This window comes from Cryptomeria japonica, chromosome 8 (genome assembly GCF_030272615.1).
Source record: "Cryptomeria japonica chromosome 8, Sugi_1.0, whole genome shotgun sequence".
NCBI classification, from domain to species: Eukaryota; Viridiplantae; Streptophyta; class Pinopsida; order Cupressales; family Cupressaceae; genus Cryptomeria; species Cryptomeria japonica.
Window position 1 is genome coordinate 162226154 of NC_081412.1, and position 26510 is coordinate 162252663.

The following is a 26510-nucleotide window of genomic DNA, read 5'->3' on the forward strand; positions in this document are numbered from 1 at the left end:
AGGGTAGCATGCTTTATGTGTATTAAATAAAAGCCAATATACCTTGTGTACTATTGTACAATGAGGAGTATCCTATTGTTAATTTTGGAGTATTCTTTTGTCTCAAGGAATACCATGTAGGTGTTGCCCATTAGTAAGTGTTTCAGTTGACAAATTACTCGAGAAGTGTGTTCTAGGGTATGTAGGTGTGTCCTTGGAAGTGCAGTATAGTGTTTGATCCAAATTATTCCTAAGATATTGTGTCATAATTGTTCAATATTCATTTTGAAATATGTTTGTGTTAATGTATGTCTTCTATTTATTAATATTCTTGTTTGTGTGTATTCTTGATTGAGATATATTATGTATTCTTGTTTCATTATTTGATATGCATTCTTGTATGTCTTTTATGAATGTATTTCCTATAACCATGTTAAAGTTACTCTATGTGGTTAGTGAAAATTGCACTATGGTGATTTAGAATACATGTAGGATGGGATGCATGTTATTCCTGTTAAATCTAGTCAAATTCTGTGATCAATATAGTTTCAATCAAACTTCAGAGTTCTAACTCCAACAATCTAATTCTAATGATTATTGTTTCAGGATTCCTTATGCTGATCAAGAGAATAGAAGAGATGAAGATATAATCTGAAATCAAATCCAAACTGCTGCAGTGTGAAGGGAAGGATGCACAACACTTATCGATTGCTGTATTGTTTTTCCTCCTCACCGTATGAATGTTATATATGTGAATAAGAGGGTACGTAGTGAAGAGATATGTCTTCCCACATGGGAAGACACATCTCTTCCCTGCATACCACTCATGATAACACAACACTTAACAAACACTAATATCAGATTGCTTGCTTGACTGATTGCAAGGAATGCGATTTACCATGAATCGCTAATCCCAACCTTTGTTAACCCGTTAACATGAAATGGTGCGATCGGTAGAAAATACCATAACTCATATTTGATTTATCTATCATTTAATGTTAACGTATATAATAACAGTTTATCTATTATTATATATGTTAACATTCAGATTTCATGTAATCAATTATCATGCATCGGAATTATGGAATTGTACGACCAACGCTACAAAAATTAACACTCCCTCTTAGCTAGGGAGGGCAAATTTCATGTTAGAGAAAACATCACAATTCATCCATTGATTATGAAGGGAAGAGATATCACACCATAGTGATATTCAGAGATATGGTTCAACAATGAATATCAAGTCTCATGATACTCACCATAACTCATAGTTATCAAATAAGGTATGTGCACTGGCATCAAGTTACATGATGCCTACCATACTCATAACGATTCATGGCATGTCCACAAATATATTGTCCATAATATTCACCATGAAGATCTCTATCATAATTATAGTTTATTTAACGATATCAACCAACTGATATCTACCATAATGTATCAAAGATATATACTATCATGACATGTCCACAGATATCAAGTCACATGATATCCATCAAGATAGATAAATTGATAATTGTAAAGTCGTCACCTTACAATATCAATTTGATACAAGTGTTCATTATTGAAAAGTCGTCACTCTTCAATAATGTTCACAGGGGGGCCATGAAGTCACGGAGTCACACACATGACAAATAAAAGAGTACACACATTAAATATCTTAAATATATTATATTAGTATATCAGAATAAATGAGACTCTATCTCAAAATTAAATTACATTTTCGACCATACCAAGTTTATCTCTAAAGTGTTCAATCTTGATCCTGGAGAGAGGCTTGGTAAGAATGTTTGCAATCTAATCACCAGTACTAATATAATCCAATCGGATCACATTCCTTTCTACCATATCTCGAACATAGTGATAAGGAATCTCAATGTGTTTAGACCTGTCATGAAATATTGGATTCATTGAAAGCTTGATGCAACTTTGATTGTCGCAATAGATTACAGTAGGATTTAAGGGCTGACCAAACAATCCTACAAGCAATTTTCGGAGCCATACTGCTTCTCTTGCTCCCATGGAGGCTGCAATGTATTCAGCTTCTGTAGAACTCTGAGCAACTGAAGACTGTTTTCTACATATCCATGAGATCATTGCTGATCCTAAATTGAAGCAACATCCTAATGTGCTTTTCCTGTCAACTACGCTTCCTGCCCAATCAGAATCAGTGAATCTATTTAGGTCAAGGTCTACATGTTTATATTTCAGACCAAAACCAATAGTTCCTCGGAGATATCTCAAAATATGCTTTGCAGCAACAAGATGTATTTCCCTAGGTTCACACATGAACTGACTTAGTGTATCAACAACATAACATATATCAAGACTTGTGTTTACCAAATACATCAGAGATCCAATAATCTGTTTGTAGAGGGTAGGATCTGCAAACTCTGATTCTGCAGCTGCTTCCTTTAGCTTGTGTAGATTTGTCTCCATAGGTGTGGTCATGGATCTACAATCCATCATTCCAAATCTCATGAGTATATCAATGGTGTATTTTCCTTGATTAAGGATTATACCATCTACCTACTGCCAAACTTCCAATCCAAGGAAGTAGTGAAAAATTCCTAAATCCTTCATATCAAACTCAGAGGCTAATTCTTTCTTACACCGAGAAATACGATGATCCTCTCCTGAGATTAGTAGATCGTCAACATAAAGAATAGGAATTAATAATTCACCATTGATTACCTTGTAGTAGAGATTTGGATCTGCTTCATTCTTGGAAAACCCTAATCCTAAGAGATAGTGATCAATTCTTTCATACCATGCTTTGGGGGCCTATTTCAATCCATATAGGGCTTTCTTTAATCTGCAGACATGTGATTCAGCTTTATGAATCACAAAACCTTCAGGTTGCTCCAAATAAACTTCTTCTTCAATCTTACCATATAGAAAAGCAGTCTTAACATCCATTTGATGGACTTTCCATCCTTTAGATGCTGCAATAGCCAAAACTGCTCGAACAGAAGTGTATCTAGCAACAGGAGCAAATGTCTCTTCATAGTCAATACCTTCTTTCTGTGAGAAACCTCTAGCAACAAACCTTGCTTTGTGCTTCTCAATGCTGCAATCTGCTGCATGTTTGATTTTGAAGAGCCATTTAGAAGATACCACAGATTTGCCTTTAGGCCTAGGCAAAATATCCCAAACATCATTTTTCAGAATTGACTGATACTCTTTTGACATAGCATCTTTCCAAACTTGATGCTTGAGAGCATATCCAACACAGGAAGGTTTTGCATCAATGATCTCACTCATCAAGGCAGTATAACTGGAAAATGTGTTAGGTCTCTTACTTTCTCTGAAGGTCCCCTTTGGAGCAGCATAATTTTCAGCTTCTTGAAGCATCTTTCTAGCCCAAAGTGGTCTCTTCCTAGTTTCAAGATAAGGTTCTTCTAAAGGTAAGTCTTGAACTTCATGCTCAACGTTTTCAAGGGTCTCCCTCTAAATCTCAGGGGTGGGATCCTCATCCATGCTTGTAGGAGGATCTTGGTGTTCTAATTCATTAGAGCTTTTGGACCTCCTGAATGCTATGTCTTCTTCAAAGATGGCATCTCTACTTAGTTCAATTTGCCTTTGTCCAGGTATATATACTTTGTATGCCTTAGAGGTTTCATTGTACCCAACAAATACCCCTTTCTTTCCAGAAGGTTCTAACTTTGATCTCTTTTCTTTGGGAACATGGATATAGACTAGGCACCCAAAGATCCAGAGATGATTTATGTCAGGTTTGTTACCAGTAAAGGCTTCTTCAAGGGTTTTATTATCAAGAAGAGAATGAGGACATCTATTTTGAATGTACACAGTTGTCCTAGATGCTTCAGCCCAAAATGAGGTTTCTATATTTTGGTCAAACAACACAGCCCTAGCAGCTTCTACTATAGTCCTATTCTTTCTTTCAGCTACCCCATTTTGTTGTGTGTTATAAGGTACAGTTAATTCCCTCTTAATCCCAACATTTATACAATAATCTTTAAACATATCAGAAGTGTATTCCCCCCCATTGTCTGTTCTTAAGGTTATGATTTTCTTACCTGTCATGTTTTCTGCAAGATCTTTGAATTCCTTAAATTTAGAAAGGATTTCTTCAGACTCTTTGTACCTCAGAAAATATATCCAGGTCTTCCTAGAATAATCATCTACAAATATTACATAATATAAAAATCCCCCTAAGGAGGGTACAGACATGGGTCCACATAAATTAGAATGAACTAATTCTAATACATTTTTGGATTTACTATTGCTAGAATTGAAAGACCATTTAGTATTCTTTCCCAAGGCACACCCCTTGCAAGCTCCTTCAGAACTGTGACTTAGCTTGGGTAAGCCAATCACCATCTTCTCTATCTTAGGTAGGGCATGGAAATGAAGGTGCTCTAATCTTCTATACCAAAATTCATTCCAATCTGGAGTCTCATGAATCAAGGCTTGAGATGGAGTGGTGCAAAGTCTGTAGAGGCTCCCTTGTCTTATTCCAATGGTGTGGGCTTTCTTGATGGTGGAGTTCTTTGGCCAAGCAAGTACCTTTCCTTCCATAAAGGTTAATTTGTAACCCTTATCTTCAAGTGCAGAAACTGAAACAACGTTTCTCTTTATACCAGGTACAAATAGAACTCCAGTCAGCTGTATGGATATGCCTAACTTTAGGTTGATATTGCAGGTTCCTATTCCCATAGCTGGATAATTTGAGTCATCACCAATTGTCACCTCTTCATTTGAATTTTCCACAAGTGTATCTAGGTGCTCAAGAAATCCAGTGATGTGTCGAGATGCACCACTGTCAATCACCCATGTGTTGGAACTGGAGGTGACTTGACTAGAGAGGGCTGAGTAGAAGACTAGTTTCTCGAAATCACTCCCTTTCTTAACTTCTACCATTGAAGCCTGTTGCTTGATCCTGTCTGGACACTTCATTGCATAGTGCCCATATTGGTCACATCTGAAACATTGTACTTCATAAGTGTCTCTCTTCTTCTTTGAAGACCCTTTTCCATTTGAGCCCTTGTCCCTCTTTCTCTTAAAGATCTTCTTCTTTCCTTTCTTGTGGGAATTAGAATTTAGAACTTGAATGTCCTCATTACCATTGTTTTGTTTTACTCCTCTTGTGACAAGCCGAGATTCCTCTTGAATGCAATTGGTTTTCAATCTATCAAACTTAGGAAATTTAGAACGAGCACTGATTCCTTAAATGAACGATTCCCATGAGGTAGGAAGTCCATTTAGGGCCATCATAGCAAGTTCTTTGTTGTCTACTAGATGTCCAATAGTGAATAGTTGATCTCTAAGCTCAGTGGTCCTCAAGAAATAGGATGTAACTGTCTCTCCTTTATTCATCTTTATATGGTGTAGTTGATTCGTCAAAGTGAGAGCCCTGCTAGTGTTGTTGATTTCATAAATGTCAACTAGGGCTTTGAACGTCTGAAAACTGTCTCATATTTAGAAATAACTGGCACAATGTGATCTCTCACTGAATCCACAATTATCTTAAGAGCCTTCTCACTGTCCTTGCTCCACTGAATTTTCTCCGTATCATCAGAGGGTTCAGGAATTTCACTTTTGACATAGGAGTCAATTTTATTTTCTTTCAAAACAAGCATGATCCTGAATTTCCAAGATACAAAACTAGTCGATCTTCAAACCTAACGCCGGTTGCCATTAGGATTATAGGAATGTGATCTACTAAGAGCCGGGTGAAAGTCTATATGATCGTTACAAAATTTAATTTGATCTTCCTTAACTTGGCTCTGATACCATGTTAAATTTAGTCAAATCCTGTGATCAAAATAGTTTCAATCAAAATTCAGAGTTCTAACTCCAACAGTCTAATTCTAATGATTATTGTTTCAGGTATTCCTTATGCTGATCAAGAGGATAGAAGAGATGAAGATATAATCTGAAATCAAATCCAAACTGCTGCAGTGTGAAGGGAAGGATGCACAACACTTATCGATTGCTGTATTGTTTTTCCTCCTCACCGTATGAATGTTATATATGTGAATAAGAGGGTACATAGTGAAGAGATATGTCTTCCCACGTGGGAAGACACATCTCTTCCCTACATACCACTCATGATAACACAACACTTAACAAACACTAAGATCAGATTGCTTGCTTGACTGATTGCAAGGAATGCGATTTACCATGTATCGCTAATCACAGCCTTTGTTAACTCATTAACATGAAATGGTGCGATCGGTAGCAAATACCATAACTCATATTTCATTTATCTATCATTTAATGTTAACGTATATAATAATAGTTTATCTATTATTATATATGTTAACATTCAGATTTCATGTAATCAATTATCATGCATCAGAATTATGGAATTGTACGACCAACGCTACAAGAATTAACAATTCCACCTTGAACTATATGAATGGTTAAGACATATGACATTAAAGAATGAGTGCTCTGATGGTATGGAATGTGAGTAGTATTCATTTGAAGGTAGAGTTAGATCTATTTGTCTTATTATGTCTTGAATGCTCTTTTATGTATTATGAGTGGGTGTTAGTAATATTTGATGTGTGTTGCATTATGTTGTCATGGTTAATGTAACTATTTATGATGTATTACTATGTATGGAATAGTGTTGTGAAGTATTGTGGCTGTTTATTTGACACTATGATTATGATTATAAATATTTAGGAATATAAAAATGTAGTGAATTTAAGAAAGATAAACACTATTATTAGTTGTTTCATGATCGTTGGGTTACTTGTTTATCTTCTTCAAGCCAAATTGATGGATGGAGAGGATAGGTCCATATCACCTTCCCTATTCACACCTAAAGTATTGGGATAGACTTGAAGCTGCATAACATTGCTACGTCGGATGGTTGTACATCGTATATTTGGATTGCCTTCATATTGGGCATTGGACCAATATTGTATATGTAAGGGTCTTGGACATATTGCCTATCGAGTTGTATATTATTCAGCAGATTTATTATTGGAGCCATGAGATCTTTGATGTGGTACTTATTTGCAACGATCTATGGTGTAATCATTGTACTTGTTGGGAATGAAGTGTTAAAATATATCTAGCTTGAGTTGTTCATTGTATTTGTTATTTATTCATTGAGTTTATTGATCTCTGTTAAATAAGAATAAAATTGTGATCCACATTTTGGGGGTTTTAGCGAATTTCCTGCCTATTTTTCCAATCTTCCATTCTACTTTCTGTAATATTTTTGCCTTTAATAGATTGATTAGTCATAGGAATCAGTCCCTGACCTTAGATACATAGTTTAGTAATATGAATCAGTCCGTCTTACGCATGTTATGATCTAGTGTATGAAAAAATTAAGAGTATCATCTTTGGAGTTGTTAGCTACTCATCTTTTAATAAATGCCTAGTAAGAACAAAGAATTCTCATTCTATCTGTAAATGCCATTGCTCACAGAAGAGTTCATTTAAGTTTCTGAACAAGCCAGAAAATTAAAAAAATTACTTCGAAAGGAAGTTAAATATCTGGCATGCCATATAATCATGATTCGCATCTCCCAAGACAGCTGCAATTATATGTATAAAAGACCAGAACAAGTGTATTGAATCCATTGATATTTGTCTTGTTTGCTTTGGAAATTAGCTAGCTAAGAGAAGCTGGTTATAAGAATAGTTACTCACTGAATTGCTGCATCATCTTAATCAAAATAAACTAATTAAAACAGTTCATATTATTTCCTCTCTAAAAATGGCATGAACTTTTCTACATTACCTGTTTTCAACCATATCCTTGACAGGACCCTTTCAAGCTTACTGCCAATTGTTCCTCAAGGTAACAAACATAGAAACTTCAACTAGAACCAACCAGCATAGTTTTCTTGAGTTAGATACTGAGCAAGATAGATAAACTATTTGCACTTAACTATTTCGTTTTGTATGTTCTTGTATGACAGGAAACTATGGTTTAGATTCAAACTTCTAGGCTTTCCTTTGAATAAGCATATAAGCACTTTTCTGCAGGTATACGTTTCATTTGACCAAAATTTCTATACTCAAGGCTTTCAATGAAGTATACAATCTCTACCGTGTGAATTCTAGTCTCCTTGATAGTATATTGAAACAAAATTTTATTGATATGAAACCTATGCACTGGTAATAACTACATTATTTCGCTAGTACATTTCTATAGGAATATATGCATGTGTGTTTTTATGAATATAGAGAACCTATCACCATCTTCGATCTTATGTTTTGAAAAGAAAAATAACTAATTTGTCCATGGCAAATCCTGGAGCTGCCTAGTCAAACCAAGGTTTGATTTGATTCCAGCCCTTTTTCACACTTCCATTTATTGTATATCTAATTTGATTGAAGCACATGAGCTTGAATAGAGCCAAGCTGGAAGGCCTTCAAAAATAAAAAACTTTTCAGACATATTTTTGTCAAGAAGTTTGTATACCTTGAATGTGTTCAGTGGCATGGCAGATACTTGATCCAGCCATATAACACCCTTCTTTGAGCTCGTTAAGGAAAGACTAGCATAATGATCTGTTGCTGCAGCTTTCAAAATTAATTCCTTTTTCATCCAGTTTTGTATTTCAAAACTGGTAGCACTGCAAAAAAAGTAAAACCATAGATATCATCATAAAAAGAATGGGATTCCAAGTATACTTCTATCTCGATTGTGCAAATTCATTTGGTAGCATTTTATAGCTTCTGGAAGAATATCCAATATTGCACAAACAATTGATTTACATGATAGTTGAAGAAGCCAAGATTTGCAGTCCATCTGAAGATGTGAAAGAAACTGAGAGATTAACAGAATCAGTTGACATTATCCACATGATAACACGATAAGATTCACCTTCAATAATATTCTGCCAATACAAGCAAACTTTTGAGTATATACCATAAAAAAGGTTATCAACTTATCAGCACAAGCCAAGTTTTAAACTAAACAATTCATGGATAATTTATAGCAAGGCCTTTTTTTTATTAGAGAAATATGCAATAAAAAAAGAGGCTGAAAAATTGATTACAAAAGGCTAAACCATTGAACAAGAAAACAGAAAGGGAACTTTGCTGATAAGTCCATGAAGCACAGAGAACAACATATATCCATTACGTTAAAAGAGTTCTAAGCAAGAAAACTGCAAACAAAGATCAGTATTGAAGTGTAAAGCATAAAAAATCTTAAGAAACATTTCACAATATGTAGTGTAGTAGTAAAATTGCCACATTGCAAAGTGCTCTGAATGGACATAAAATAGAACACTCTCAAACATGTTCCCCTGGGTAAAAGGCCTGCCACAATAAGAAGGAATATTTGGGGCAGTTTCAGGATTTTATTTCTCCAAATTTGCACCCTTTCAAAGGATTGATAGTGTGTTGCTGCAGGTGTAGGAGATGGTTTGAAAAAATTTCAGTGTCATTCTTTCCCTGCTGTCATCGATAAGCCTGCACCCTTTGCTAAAGCTGTGAACTTCAGCTGCCTATTGAAACATGGGAACACTTCAAGGTCGTGGGTAACCTAAAACTGAAGTGAACCTTTGTTAGGGGTAAATAACGTATGTTAGTTATAAAAAGATTTATAAGTGTGTTATGTTGTGTTTATGTTATGTTTGTCGCCGAGAGGTTCCCGTTGGGTAGTTGGGAGTTGGTGACGGTTGGCAACTTGACCAACCGTCGGGTCTATATATTGTTTGGTTGGAACCTCGGCAGGGGGATTATGTATGGACAATTCTGGACATTGGAATAAAGATAAATATAGCCTATATGGAGAGCCATGCAAAAAGAAAAAATACATTTATTCTCTTTTTACACAAGGCTTGAAGAGCATGTAAAAGATCTAGAACTAAAAGAGAAATAAAAAACTTTTCTAGAAAACCCTTGGTGTGATGAAAAGTGTAAAGTGGCAAAAAGAAAGTTCTAAGAGAATTTAGGATGGACAAATAAAATATCAAAACTATTATTTTTCAAAAAAGAAAGGCATGTGAAATCGTAAGAAGAGGGGAACTAATTAATATTATCATTGTTATTTATGTTATGATGTACAATTGTTCTGTTTCATGAATACTTGGTACGCGCGGGGAATATTGTGTTATCTGATTATTCACCAACTACACATTTAGGACTAAACATTTTGGTGTTGTTGCTTGAACGAACCTGGAGATAACTATGGTGGCAGGCGGAAGCCATTAATTGTTGTGGACAGCGACATGCATGAAGTGAGTACCACAGAAGAGGAACGAGAGGATCAGTTGACAACAGACTTGGTGGAGTTGTGGGACGTGTCGGTCACGCAATACGTGCAGCGAGAGGCTCAAGAGAGAGTTGCCTCGGAAGGCACGGTACGTGGTGAACTCACCATCAGCACCCCCGTCTTTGACCTACTTGGGAGTATTCCACGGTTACTCGCCAGAAACTTGATTGCACTCCAAGACCAAAGGGAGGAAACGGCAAAGGAACTTCGGCGGCAACAAGTTCTCCGACGGTACGACGAATGGAGTCGTAGGGAGGAAGAGGAGAGGGAGGCTAGTCGGCACCGTACCTTTGGCACTTGATGCCCCTACGGCCGAACAAAGACAGACTTACCACTACTACCGAAGGAGTAAACGAGGGAACTGTACGGAGATCTCTCTGCATAAAAGAATAGGCCGACAGGAGGCGGCGACTAAGGGAGGTTGCCAACTCGAGGAGTCCAGAGAAACACAGCAAAAGTCGGAGTGTGAGTCAAAGTCGTAGTCGGGAGAGGCAAAAACTGTGTACGTGGAAGGAGTTGGCCGAGGTCGCCACGAACCTGCCACTTCCAGACGTAGCGGAGAAAGATCTTGCCGACCAAGCCCCACACTCGACGTCAAGTGCACAAGACTCCAGAGCTGAATCACAAAGCACCCAATCGGAATTTTCCGAACAAGGAGAGGAGGCAGTACGAGACCTGCACAAGGAAATCACCACTATTTTTGAAGCAACGTTGTCTGGCATTAAAAATTTGTCCTTGTCAGAGGGCATCAAAATAGGAAGGTCAGATCCGGAAACCCTGAGAAGGAGGGACTATAGAAGCGAAGGTGACCAAAGCCCGGGTGACAGGGGCCTGACCAGACCAGGAGCGTATGATACCTCCCAGACACATAGTACCTTCCCGGCCTATAGCCATTTCCAAGCACTGCATAAAACTGTACAGAAAAGAACGATGGCACACACTCCAGAGAAGCAGAAACTCCCAAAATTCATGGGCAACGGGTCAGAGGACCCCGTATGACATTGCAAGACATGCGTCACCATCTGGGAAGCAAATGGCCAAGGCGACCGGGACTACTGGGTGAAGGTATTCCTGGCCACTCTGCGAGGAATAGCTATTGACTGGTACACAGACCTCGATGCCCAGCATAAAATGTCTTGGAGCAATTTGAAGAAGGCCTTCAAAGAAGAATTCAAACTCCTACGGGATGACAATGAAATTGTGGCAGAAATTTACAACACCAAACAAAGAAAAAACTAAAGTGTGTGCACATATAACAGAAGGCAGAGGGAACTACTTAACAAAATGGAGAACTAGCCGGCGGATGGCCTCAAGAAGCGGTGGTTCGTGGAAGGATTGGTACCATCCCTGACAAGGACGATGAAAGTGGTCCCTCCGCCATCGTACGATGAAGCATACAACCACACCATGGGTATTGAAAGTGAAAACAAGACATCCCGGGGGAAGCGACGAGCGAGCGATGGTGAAAGCATGGACGAAGACATCGACGGGGGATCCAAAACCGTGCAAGCACTCCAGAAGGATATGATGAGGATGATGAAGGAGTTAAAAGGTGACAAGGAAAGTGGTAGGGAAGGAAAAGAACTATGGTGTACTGACTGCAAGACGGAGGGACACACTAAAGGAAGTTGCCCCCGCAAAGTTTGCTGTGACATCTGCCAAGTAATGGGACATTCCACTAAGGAATGCCCGTACAACTTGAAAGCACAGAGCACACAAGTGCTCTACGCCCAACCCGACCAAGCCACACCGTCGGCGACACCTCAGAAGCCAACAACAAATTCTGACACCTCCCCTGGAGGGTACAGAAACAATCGGCGAGGTAACAATAGATCCAATAATAACACACCAAGAAAACTTGAATGCAAGGCTTGATAGTCTAATAAAGCTACAGGAACGAAGAGTGATGGCACAATGGGCAACAGAGGTGACACAACGCTAACGGAAGCATTGGCACGACCAACATCTGAGGAAGGCCAACTTCCGACGAGGGCAGTTAGTTTTGAAGTATAACGATGGGAACGAACTTCGACCAGGGAAGTTCAAGGTCCGTTGCCTCAGACCCTATAATATCAGAGAGGTCAGTAGGAACGGAGCAGTAAAGCTCTCTATTCTGGACGACGATCTGATCAAAGACCCGGTGAACGGTTCCAAGTTGAAAATCTACAGGGAAAGGAATAAACCTGTGATTGGGATTAACATGCTAGGATACGCCACGAGAGGGCATTGGACAATTGGTCGAAGCATGGAGGTCGAAGAGGACCTGATGGTAAAAGGAGAACCCTATTGCAGGGATGATGACTAGGCGAAGCCTTTGGCGGCCATGGAAGAATGACTTGTACCAAAAAGGGTGGAAGGTGTGGTGGTTCCCAGGATCCACAAACATCTCACGAATGCGTATTTCAGGGACCCAGCTGTGTGGGTGCGAGTTTCAGGATATTGGAAGAAGCGGCCCATACGAAGGATCTCGGGAGGGATACGTAGCATATGACATTGATGAAGAAGCGGAAGCCTGGAGGAGAGCTGAGAACATGAATAAAGAGGAGGAGCCAGTGGACCTGGAGGAAGAGATCGACTTGGAAGTATATGGGGCAACCCTAGGCCCATGTTTAAAAATGGTGCTAAAAATAGAAGACCTATTCGTCATCGCTTCAGAAGCAGTTGAGGTAGAAGCCGGACCTAACTCATTGTACCGGGTGATTCCTAACCCAGCTAGGCCACCAGAGATTAACGAAGAGAGAGTAAAATGGTACCAATAGTACGGGGATCGCTACATTGACGACCGCTACAAGGATGTGGGACCCGCCCCATTGGTGGACAAGATATGAGATCTGGAGTACGTGGGGACGTGTTGTGCACAAGAATGCTACAGAAGACTACCACACGTATGTACATGGCTACACAACTCAGGAATAAAAATGAAGACGCCCAACAATGCCTCAGGGGTAAAAAGGAACAACAACGGGGATGAAGACTCCGAACAGGAACCAAACAAGAAATGGAAGGAAGACAGGGTGAGGAACAAAGAAACATGAAAGAAATTGAAAAAGAAGCAAGGTAGGGGGCCAGCAAGAAGGAAACAAAGGAGACAGGGAAACTCTTCAGCCGCAAGAACGAACACAATAAAATGGCCAGTAGCTTACAGAAGGCCAACTAGAGGGCACAATCAGGCCAAGGGATACCTAGGTAAATTAAAGGCAAGGAAGCTAATATTGAAAATGTTGTGTTAGATAAAGGAAGTAAGACGATTGCAAAAACAAGGGATCTTAAAGGGTGAGGAGGAGAAATACAGGAAAATGGCCAAAAAGTCCAAGTCAGCAGGTATTAAAAAATAAGAATATCAGGCAAGTACAAGCAAAAGCAGTAGGGAAAAGTTAAGACTGCTAAAAAGACAATTATTTTATGTTAAGCTAATAAAACATTTTTACCTAACCCTAACCCTGGCAAAGGAAAGTTCTTATAGAAACCCCCACGAGACCCCATTAAGCACAACGCAAGGAAGACAGAACGGTGAACCCAACAGCCAGGCGAAACTGAGCGAAGGGAAGCAAGTAACATATCATACGGATCAGCTGCACGTGCCAATTGTACGGAAGAAATACACCGTACAAAACAATTGTACGGACACAAAGGTAAACCAGGAGGTGATAAATCCGTAGGGTGTACGGATTGCACAGACAGGAAAACGTGAGGGCCAAGAAGTCTCACCGTACGACGTACGGATTGCAGAGAGACACCAATAGGAGATATCGTACAACCTGCCAAGAAGCCTCATCGTACGGCGTACGAATTACCAAAAAGATTCACCGTACGGCATACGGATTGTAGCAAATGAGTTGCACATGGATCACGTATGGATTGCAAAGAAAGACGTACGGAGCAAGAAGGTTGTGCATAAAATTTTGCCATACGTGTACAACGTACGGATTGTGGAGGAGAGTCGAAGGAAGTCGCTGTACGGTCTTACCGCACAAGCACATTCAGGCGAAGGACCAAAGGAGGTATTGTCGTACGGACACGTACGGGCACGTGCAATAAAATCCTAAGGAAGAATCCGTACGGCGTACGCTATCAAGAGGTCCGGCATAGAAGGGTAAAGGCGTACGGCGACAATATCCTATCCGTATGGTGGGTACTTGACAGACCAAGTAAGGAGGCAGCACGCATGTATAAGAGACAAGGGGATTGTCTGGCAGAACAAGAGAAATAAGTTGTACGATAAGGGAACTATGCGTGATACAATGGGCCGTACAAACTAGCGAGACAATCTTTCCGACAGTTATAATAACGATTCAGGAAGGGGCATGGGAAGAACAACGGAAAAAGGCACTTGCTGTGCAGCCATGACTGCCACAGAGCCCGCCAGCAGCAAGAAAACCAAGAGCAAACCAAAGACACCGAAGGACTCAGAGGGACTCACGGCGGCCAATGTAGCATTTGAGAGTGTGACCGGCAGTGAATGTCGTACCTGGTGGGAAGAAAACCCTCCAGACCATGTCACGAAGGAATCTCTCAGGAGGGCACATGTTGATCACGCTGTCCAAGTGCCCACATTCAACATTAAAGAGTTCGAGCCAGTCCTGCGAACCATGGTATTAGGCTATAATCCACAGGAACGAGGTTCAGTCATTCAGTTCCAAGGGTGCACAGTGCGAATTTCGTTCAAACCTGAGGATTTCAGGTGGGTATTTGACATACCGGAGAAAGGAGCATCTGCGGCCAAACCAACCAAAAAACTCACCAGAGAAAAGAAGTGGTTGATGGATTTGGTGTGCAGAGACGACCTCACGGAGGAGCAGTGGAAAAGTGCTTGGGCCGATAGCAGAGGAATGAAGCGTGCGTTTATCGCACCAGGCGAATGAAGGATGCTAATGGACCTGGTCAAAAGCCACCTTACAGGAGCCAGCCATGCATCTGACATAGCTATATGGATGATAGGATTAATGAATGGGATCAGATGCGGGAAGGTGTACAATTGGGGGCAACTCCTGGCAGAACGAATACACGACTTCCTGAGACTGGAACACAAAATGTTCTACATGTGCCATCATGCTATCAGCTTGTTCTTGGATGTCGTACGCATGCTGGTACCACCAGAAGTATGGTGGACATTGGAACCACGCGGAAGGGTAGAACCAAATAAACCCACCATGTACTACTATATCCACCTGGACACCCTAAGCGACACAATGTAGCCGACAAGGAAAAGGAGGAAACTGGACACATCCGTGGAGATTGAAGAGGTTAGCAAAGCAAAGGATTTAGAAGAGGTGGAAGAAACGAAAGAGCAGTAAAGCGGAGATGAGGGGTTCCATCTGTCAGGACACACAACTGTAGAGGAGGAAGAGGAAACAGAGTCATGGCAACAGGAAGAAGAGGAAGAGGAGGAGCAACAGGGAGGATTGCGGGCTCAATGGAAAAGTACGAGGGTAAAATTCACACCCTCGAAACTATCCTTGACACACCTGGTACCTCGGGAGGTGCTTGCAGTAGCCAGCCCAGTGGGAGATGTACGACCAGTTGGGTAACTATTCCAGAAAATTGGAGAAGGGGAACCACCGACACAACGACAGGTATCCCTTCCGCAGATCAGCTTGGTCGTACTTGTAGCAGGAACCGATACAGTGCCACCAGGAACCGGTACGGATGACTTGGAAGTAGCGGCAACTTTGGATACTCTGACAGATGAAGATATAGACGCCTCGTTGGATGGATGGCTAGGGCAGTTCGTACTCGCGCCACACCTTCCCCCCTCCTCTGCACCGCATAACATGGCCACTAGGCCAGGCATGACCACAGATGGAGATATCACTATCCCAGACCTGGATAGAGAGAGATCCGCTGATCAAGAACAGCAGGGAAGGGACAAGCAGAGCAGTGGACCGGAGGGAGCTCTCGCAGGGCTTCACATCACACCACCCGATCCGAATGACCCAGCAGGCTCACTCGGACGATTCCTAGAGGAGCTACAGGGGCTCTCTGATGTTGCACGCAACATGGCTCAGCTTATGGGACAGATGGAGGCACGCAATTCAGCCGACGCTACACAGCTGTGTCACTTCATGGCTGAGGGGTGCAAGGAGGAGTTCACGCACCACTTTGAGCAGCAAGGGTGGCCGGACCACAGTACGCCTGAGATGATTCAGAATTGGGCCCACAGGCACCTGGTAGGGGGCATAGGCACCTTGGGTGCCACCTTTCACAGCATGGAGAAGGCCTTTTGGAAGGTGTACTTACAGATGCGGCAGCACCAGGTGGAAAAAGAGGCTCAACGGATGTACATAACAACACTGGAAAAGGAAGGTGAGAAGCAGGCACAGTTGGCCACAGTGGAGAGGAGGTTAAGGAAGGAGATGGAAATGAAGATGACTACCTATGAGGCCCGTTGTAGCATGCAGTAGAAGGAGGCATGGGCATTAGCCGCTCAAGTGGCAGAGCTCACTTTACAGCTGGAACAAAAAGATAAAAAGCTACTGGAAGCTGCTCACATGGTAAAGAAAGCATGGGAACGGCAGTTGATGGCGGAAAAGAACCTGAAACTTTGGGAAGGACATCAGCCTCCTAGTGCAGCCACTACAGGGACGCCTCCTCCCTCTTCTCAGTCCTACCTATGTTTTCTATAATTCAGTTTCTCTTGTCTGAGACGTCTGGAGGACGACTACATTTTGGGGGGGGCTAATGTTAGGGGTAAATAATGTATGTTAGTTAGAATAAGATTTATAAGTGTGTTATGTTGTGTTTATGTTATGTTTGTCGCCGAGAGGTTCCCGTTGGGTAGTTGGGAGTTGGTGATGGTTGGCAACTTGACCAACCATCGGGTCTATATATTGTTTGGTTGGAACCTCGGCAAGGGGATTATGTATGGACAATTCTGGACACTGGAATAAAGATGTAACTTTTCTGGTCTAATATTATCATTGTTATTTATGTTATGATGTACAATTGTTTTGTTTCATGAATACTTGGTGCGCGCGGGGGATACTGTGTTATCTGATTATTCACCAACTACACATTTAGGACTAAACAACCTCCAGAGTAAGCTGGCTCTTTTCATTGCCAATCAGCCCCAATGACTACTCCTCAGATTAAATTGTATTTCCCCTTGTGTAATACAGCTGAAAACTAATCATTTTTCAGTATTCTTTTACTATACTTCTCTGCGTTCAACATGGATCTTTGCCATAAAGATGAATGAATTGCTCTCTGATTAAAACTGAGGGTACTGTTAAATGCAATCACCTCACTACAGCATGATTGAAACTTCAATGTCAACCCCTTGTTGCTAAAATAACTATCTTAGCTCAGTATGCATATTTGGAACGAAGACATTATTTCATTATGATTCCATATTTTGTACTGTATACCAGCCTGATTAGCTTGCCCCCTTATAGTTATTTGCTAACCTGTGGCACGCTGGGCTCAACCCTTTTGGGAGCCTCGTTTTACCCCACATGCTGAAAATAAACATGATCAGATCTGTAGCTGCACATAAAGCAAACATGTTAGAAATAATATGCCCATGTATGATGATTTTTCTTGATTCTCCTGGACACCTAAATATGCATCTCCTTTACAATGCACATCAAGACTGATTTATACATGTATAAGTGAATGCTCATGTATAGTGTATGACCTTTCATTGCTTAGAACACGGTTCTAACTCATTGCCTATTGAACCATGTAGGAAACAGGAGCACTGAGGACCTGGGAAGCAAGGAGGAGCAGGACAACACCAGCAAATTTATGGATCAACCAACAAGTGCCAGTCATTCAGGCAATGACTGGTCACCCTCTAAACATGCATTTTTAGCATTCACTCATTCATGTATAATTTAGCTTTCATGTGCATCATGCATATTGAATGAACATGGTGAGTCTCACGGCTTATTGTGTGAGAAATGCATTCTATCATTTTAATAAAGATTACATCCTTTCAGAAAGACTTGCCTAATCTTTTGGTGCTTCATACATTTATATCAATGAAATGCTTTTACTTTGCAATCTTTGCTTTCTACAATCTTTTGAGGTTATTTTATTTGTACTTGAATGCAACATAGAGAAGCTATGAAATATACCATTTCCTCAAAAAAATTAGTGGCTCTACCTAATTGAGCCTGTAGGTGAAAATCTGGTAACATTTTTGGCGATTACTGCTAAATGTTTGCCTGCTAAACATCAAGACCAGCTGCCTTAGACTATTCATTGGGCACAAAGTCGCTAAAACTTTTTTGAAAATTGAAAAAACACATCTCCCACACAACAAAAACCTTCCCTTTCTAAACCTGTCCTAATCTATTGAGTATAGGTGTGTGGTTTATGGCAGTGAACTTGACACCTTATTGTCATGAATCCTATAGGTGTAATTGATAGATTAGGACAGGGCAACAACAAAGAACCGCTTCAGAAACATGCCTTAGAAAACGACTAAGAGTTGTTAGTGTCTTGTGATACAGACATGCATGATGTGTGATAGTGATTCCTTGATTCACTCTTTCATATGATGGGTGCCTGCTTGCAGAACTATAGCACCTTACAGCAGTTTACCACCGCGAAAAACCGAAACAACTAACAACAAACTGCGCACGAAGTGCTTAGGGAAAGCAAAACAACAACTAATCTATTGTGCAACAGCACTTATTTAGCACCAAAAACCTACTTTAGTATATACAGGCTATTGATCATACCTCAAAAGCAATGCTTGAGGTGAATCCCAATGACTGGGATTGGCTCCAGATTGCCATCGAGCTTGGAGAGCTAGAAAGCCTTGTGTTGTTTACATTCAGAAATGATGTAAGGCCCGCTCCAGAATGCATTGAACTTGGAATGCTTTCCAGGCTTTCTTTTGAGAGTGTCCCATTTCAGCACTGTCTCCTTCCTAGAAAATTCTTGGAGATGCTCTTTTGTCAAAAGATCTCTTCATCTGAGCCTGATGTTGTTCTATCTTCGTCATAACATCATTCCTAGTTTCTTCTAGCTCAAACAACTGAGCTAATCTCACTGTGAAAGGGCCTTCCTCCAGTGTGTCCAACTGATTGGCCAAATCAAGTGCTAGAAGCTCGAATGAGATAGGAAGCCTTGCTTCCCTACCATACACCAACATGAAAGGTGACTGTCCCGTGGACCTTTTCGAAGTGATCCTATCAGCCCATAAGGCTGATTTTAATTGAGTATGCCAAATCCTTTGGTTACCTTCCATGGTTTTCTTTATGATCCTGATCAGATTTTTATTGGTTGACTCTACCTGGCCATTGCCTTGCCGATAGTAGTTGGAGGATGTATTTAGGTAGATCTCTTTCTTGACAGCCCAATCAGATATTTTAAGACCAACAAAAGTGAGGCCATTTTCTGAAATGATGGACTCAGGAACCCCAAATCTGGCAACCAGATCTTCATAAAAATTTAGAACAGCAGACTCATTCGCCTCCTTGAGTGCCATTGCTTCAGTCCATTTGGTGAAATAGTCAATGGTTGTAAGTACCCACTTATGGCCAGCACTGGATGAAGGGTTTATCACCCCAATAAAATCCAAACCCCACTTCATGAAGGGCTGTTCAACCTGGATGGCCTGCAAAGGTAAAGCTGCCAGCCTCTCTTTGCCGGCAAACAAGGCACATTCTTTGCACTTCCTGACCCATACATGCACATCTCTAAATAAGGTGGGCAATAATAGTCACCCTTCATCACCTTAAGAGTTGTTGCTCTTGGTAAAAAATGGCCTCCAGCTGATCCCTCATTAAAATCATGCAACATTTTATTTACTTGGCCAAGCCCAATACACCTCAACAATACACCATTAAAATCTTTACGGAACAGGACACCATTAAGAAGTGCATAAGGTATGGACTGCAGTCTGAAATACCTTCTTTTAGCTCTGTCCAAAACCTTAAGACACTCACCAGTTTGTAGAAAATGGGCCATTTCCTGCACCCAATCACCAGTAGGAGCTAAAACATCTGCTTGCTTGTCATCTTGCAGTGATAGAACAGCTTCTTGTTCATGCTTTGGTGTGCTAGAAACGCCATCAGCAAGTTGTTCGCACAAACCTTTGCCTCTAACCAGCTTGGTAACTTGAATCTTGACGTCATATTCCATTACCTTGGTTACCCAACCAGCTCTCTTGTCATTGGGATCCTTGCTCAACAAAAACTCTTTTACTCTCGGATGAGAAACCATTAGATTAACGCTATTGTTAGACAACATGTGTTTGAACTTCTTCAAACTCCTGATAACAGCAAGAACATGTTTTTCTAGAAAAGTGAACCTTAGCTCATAATCCTTCAACGCTTGACTAAAGAAAGCTAAGGTTGTTCCAAGCCTTCATCGTTTTGTTGTACCAACATAGCTGAAATAGAATCAACATTACCATAAGCATACAAAATGAAGTCCTTAGAGAAATCAGGATTCAGAAGTGTAGGAGTAGCAGCCAATGCTTCTTTAATCAGCTCAAAGCTCCTCTTGCCCTCCTTAGTCCAGCTATAAGACATATTCTTCCTCAACATAGCAGTTAGAGGATTCAACAAATCTGCAATATCAGGGATAAATCTCCTAATAAAATTAATCCTTCCAATGAAACTTTGCAGACCCTTCTTGTGTGCTGGTAAAGGAAGGGCCAAAATGCACTTATTCTCTCAGGATCAACAGTAATACCGTATTTGGAGACCACATAGCCAAGCAGTTTGCCCTCATCGACAGCAAACACACACTTTTTGGGATTAAGTGACACCCCAAATTCCCTGCACCTCTCGAGAATCTGCCTCAAGTGGTTTAGATGATCTTTAGCTTCCTTGGAAAAAAATTGTGATGTCATCAAGGTATACTAAGACAAATTTGTACATTAAGCCTTGAAAGGCCATATCCATGGCTTTCTGAAAGGTTGCCGCAACGTTAGACAAACCAAATGGCATCTTTTTGTAAGCCATAGTCCCCCATTTTGTGAGGAAAGCTGCCTTAAACTGATCTTCCTCCTTAACCAATATTTGGTTGTAACCAAAATAACCATCTAATAAGGAAAACCTCTCGGATCCTGAAACAACTTGGAAGATCTGCTCCATGGAAGGCAAAGGGTGATGCTCTTTCAATGAAGCTCTATTTAGATCCCGGAAATCTACACACAGCCTAATCTCTCCATTCTTTTTCCTAACCGGCACAAGGTTGGAAACCCATGAGGTATGTTTGATAGGAAATATTATGCTACTCTCAATCAGCGTGTTTAATTCTTTCTTCATAAGAGGCTCAAGCCTAGGATTCAATGGCCTTTGCTTCTGCCTGACAGGTTTGGCATTAGGCTCAAGCTCTATAGTGTGTTGGGCAAGGTGAGGATCGAATCCTTTTAAGTCAGTATATTCCCATGCAAAAACATCACTAAAGTCTTGGAAAAGCTAAATAAATGCTTTCTTTTCTACTGTTGTACATACCTTACCCAATTTAAGCAGCTTACCCTTAAAGTCTTCAATGTCCTCATAAGGATCCTGCTGAACTTGTATGTTGGCCTTGAGTTTTCTGGCTTCATCATCAATAATAAAAATTGATTCTAAAGTGACCATACCCTTTGGCATCTTATTGCTCTTTAGCTGAATGATTTGGTCATTGTATTGGTGTTGTAGCCTCTCTTGGTTAGTATGAAAGAACTCAACTTCCTCTCTCAGGAAATTTACAATCTGCTGGTCACTCTCAAAAACTTGCCAATGTATGTTATTATCTGGTACAACAGGCCTAATAATAACTTTAACATGTTGATGGCTACCATCGCTACCAATCTCTTTGGGAATATCAAACTCAGCTCCTATGGCAGCTAATCTATCAGCATACTTATTCTGATTTCTGGGTACGGATATCAGATTAAAGGCATCAAATCCTTCCAAGAGGTCCCATACCCTATGCTTATAAGACTTCAGCAAGTCATTCTTTGTAAGACAAATGTTTCTTACCTAATTAGCAACTAACTCCCTATCTCCAGATACCTTCAAACAATTAATACCTCTCTACCATGCCTATTCCAAGTCGTGGATAAGAGCCTCGTATTCAACAACATTATTAGTACAGCTAAAACAAAATCTGAAAGCTGAATAGTATCTCTCACCCTTCGGGGAAACAAGCATGCATCCACCACCAGCACCAACTCTATTCTTTGAGACATCAAAATATGGCTCCCACACCTCACTATCTTGTTGATTATCATGTTGTTCTATATTTTTCTCTATATTAGGCATGACGGAATCAGCCTCGAGCATCATATAAACACCAATATCAACCTCTTCCAGCTGCTCACATGAACCAACAGCCTGAGTCTGAGCTGCCCACTCATCAAGGAGGACATCAGGTATACCTTTAGTGGGTGTATTGCCTTCTTGAACTGCAGATTGCTCCTCATGTTCACTTGCAACCAAATTGGCATTGATAGGGGGTGGATTGTAAGGCTCTATGTGATCTTTGGCTATAGGTTTTGATCTTTCAATGACCTTGGTGCCATACCGGGTCCTAAATAGCATATGGGATCAATCTAAGGATAAGTAACCTCCTATTTTTGCAGTAAAATCTCTTGATAAGCATATAGCGAAATAAGGAGGCAACTATATAAAATAGATGTCTTGTGGGATAGAGAATTTTGGGAAAGCATGAAGGGTTAAACTCAAGTTTTTAATAACTCCTACCGTGTTAACAGCAGTCCCATCCAATTGAACGACTCACCTTTCTAAAGGCTCATATTCAATCCCCAACCTATCTACAATCTGCTTAGGCATGACTAAACTGCTAGCACCTGAGTCAATCATGCAGTTATGAACTAATTGATCCCCAATGATTAAAGATACATAAAAGGAAGGGGGGGGGTTTAACTTTTGAAGCTTGTTGTTCTTTATCATTCGTAGTAGTCTTGGTCAACACAGTCTTGGCTTTATCTCTATTAAGTTCATCAAACATGCCTAAATTTGACAAGGCTGATTGGAGTAAGTCCCTTTGGCCGGGGATACACAAAGAATCCCACATAGTCATAGATACACTTGCTTTCTTCATATGGTCAAGAATATTGAAAGATGTACTTAACTTAGCTTGAATTTTAGGGACAACAACATCACCTTGAGCAGCAGTTGTTTGGACTAATGGATTGGTTTGCTTCTTCCCTACCAAAGGCTGACTTGTTGGCGAGTGTCTAACATTTTCAGCAATTGATGGGACAGCAGCACTCTGATCCAAGTTCGGCACCTGATGTATCTGGGTTTGATTTTTATCAGACTGTCGTCCTTCATCTATGGCTCTTTTCTTGGACCTTGTATAGACCATAGCTGTTGAATCAGCTTGGTTAACACCACAAAATTCTCCTCCTTGCCAATGAAGAAGAGTTGTCTCAGATTGTTGATCCCCTTGCTGTTGTATAGAATCCTTAAGAGGCGCATCCAATTGCACATTTGAACTATTTTGGACCATCAAGGCCTGGTTAATCACCCCATTTGCACAAGTACTTTGGTTATGGGGTTGGTTACAAGGAAAACACCAGTCAAAGTCATGTGCCATATTATTTTGAATGGGCATGAGCTCCTTTGAAGAGCAGGCAACATTGGGGTTATAAGCCTGATAAGGTTTAGGATTATAGGCTTGCCTTGGGCCTTGATTATTTGGTTGATAAGGTGGCCTAGTTTACTGGTTCTGCTGATAATTAGACTGAAATGGGGGTTGATAAGGCCTGAAACTTTGATTCTGCTGCCTTTTCAAGTTTGCTATCTCGCTGCCAAATGTTTGTAGCAGTCCCTTAATCTCTTACAAATCATTAGACTGTGCTGGAAAGGTATTTTCCTGTCTAGCAGGCTGGAAATTTGGAGCTAGCAATGCTGGTGCAGCTGGAATAACAGCTAGAGGGGGTACTTGCATCGGTATGGATGGCTGAATAGCAGGAAAAATTGGTAGAGGCCTTGGGGCAATTTTACCAACCTGTATAAGGTTGTTTTCAGCTCTAACAGCTATAGCATAAGCTTTGGGTACAGAAAATCCTCCCATAGATTGTATTATGACAGAGATGTCACTATTCAAAGCTCTCAAATAATATAAGAAAGCATGATCAGCTATGGGTCTTACCATCTGTGGGATTCTATCCCAAGTCTTCTGAAAACGGTGGCTAAAGTCTGACATAATCTCATGAGGAGCCCTCTCTATTCTAGATAGCTGCTCCATTAGAGACAAATGGTCTGATTTGTCTTCGAAAAAACTGCATAGTTGGTCACCCAACTGGTCCCATGTTGCTATGGAATTGATGGGCAGGCCTCTGAACCATTGCAAAGTTTTACCCTTCAAAGACGCTGCAAGCAATCTGACTGCAACATTCTCCTCTGTCACATGGTGGACATCACACAGGTTTGCAACATCTTTTATATGCTCTGCTGGAGTAGTTTGATCTTCACCATTAAAGTATGGCAAACTCTTCAAGGCAACAACAGGAATTGGATCATGTTGAGTTAAATTAAGTGGGCTGCCTTGGTTAAATGCCACGAATGGCTAATTTCTTGCAGGAATCATTGTTACTGGGATTCTTGGGGCAGTATGAGCTCCAACAGCAGGGGGAGTAGATTTGGCTCTCCTGGAATAAACACGATTTTCCTTGTGTTTCTCAGCTAGTATCCCTCTTCTACTAGGGGGGGATAACTGCAAATATTCAAAGGCTGAGGAACTATTTCTGGTTTGTATTCTTCTCATATGCAAAACATACTGGTTTTACTAAACCAGAGCTCAAAATCACCAGGTATGTTGTAAAAACGCCTCTCAAAGAATGAAAATTACTGCTGCACACACCTAACAACAGCATAAAACTTCTGATAAAGACAGTAAATTGCACTCTTAGTCCCACCGGGCGTGCCAAAAACTGTTATCAATGAAGCCTGCACCCTTTGCTAAAGCTGTGAACTTCAGCTGCCTATTGAAACATGGGACACTTCAAGGTTGTGGGTAACCTAAAACTGAAGTGAACCTCCAGAGTAAGTTGGCTCTTTCCGAAAATCTTCACCTAAACTAACAATTTCTTCAGAGAAAAGAGTGAAGAGGAGGACATATAAATCTAAAATCTAACTATAAGGTGATGCACCAGATGATATGTTGAAAAACTTAAAAGGCAAGAAAGAGTTGCACACAATATGACAGTAATAATAAAGCTCTCCTACACAACCCAATAAATCATAACACTTGCATCAGTGATTCATGAGAAGGCTAAAAATTACAACCCTAGGAGGAGAAAACACTATTTTTCACAACCCAAGATTGTTATTTCACACACAGCTCATGACCTGCAAATAATTATACTTCTACATAAGATACCCACATCAAAGTACAGTTTCAAGGACAAAGTAAGCCACAAAATAAACCTGCACTAACACTAGGGACACCCAATACCAGAAAGAAATAGGAAAGGTATGAACTCTTAGTACTGCTGAAAGGTGTTACAAATCTGTATGTTTATGAAGATTTGTTACAAAAATATCCACTTCTGCAGAAAGAACTCTAAAATTACAGTTTGCCAAAAGATGAATAATGAAGAACCCTTACAAAAGAGAAGGAAAGCAGTATATATGATATTTCCAACAACTGCATCCTAATAATGCATAATAGCTTCTGCAAGATAAGACATCTCTAACCATCACTCTATTTGATAGTTACAATTGATCTCCTTAAATCTGTTATAGTTTATTCATCTATTTTATGCTTTCTGATTTGAATATGATTATCGGGTTTTATTAGATGATTGACAAAATTATAATGTTGTCACTAATTATTATGTCATTAGCAATTGTTAACACTGTGCATATATGTTAAGCATTAATCTATATGCTATCGGGCTAATAAACCCGATAGCATATTAATGTCATGAATCGACATTAATATGTTATCAGGGTATTAACCCGATAACATATAATGTTATTGTTATGTTATAAACCTGCAATGCATTTATCAGGTAACATAAATTAAACTCGGCTTTGTTAATAACACCGATTCACTATCGGGTTGCTTATGAATAGTGTTTGTTAAAATGCCAAACTAAAACCGATTTCGGATGTGATTATATTGAAGAGGCACCAACCAATGAATGCCTTGGTCGGTCATGTCCAAAAGACATGACCGATCAAGCCATTCATTGATCGGTTCATTCTCATATCTAGACCGATAAGTTTAATTGGAGAAGACACAGAAAAATATCAAATGATCTCTCTCCCACAGTCTGCAAATAAAATCAGACATTGTTAGATAGTAAATCTGCAAGTAATAATAACATTTCATCATTGAAAATATAACTTGTTCTTCAATTGAAAATTGAATAAACTTTACACATCCCACA

The 26510-nt window shown here is 40.3% G+C and overlaps 1 protein-coding gene across 1 annotated transcript in view; it reads right to left on the reverse strand.

Annotated features, from left to right (window-relative positions):
* LOC131044783 (alpha-L-arabinofuranosidase 1) overlaps positions 1 to 26510 on the reverse strand; it is a 230667-nt gene that overhangs the window by 110901 nt on the left and 93256 nt on the right. The window contains exons 4-5 of the mRNA XM_057978219.2: positions 8692 to 8813; positions 8396 to 8549 (exon numbers count right to left, since the gene is read on the reverse strand). Coding sequence (XP_057834202.2) covers positions 8396 to 8549; positions 8692 to 8813 — 276 coding nt within the window. The remainder of the gene's footprint in view (positions 1 to 8395; positions 8550 to 8691; positions 8814 to 26510) is intronic.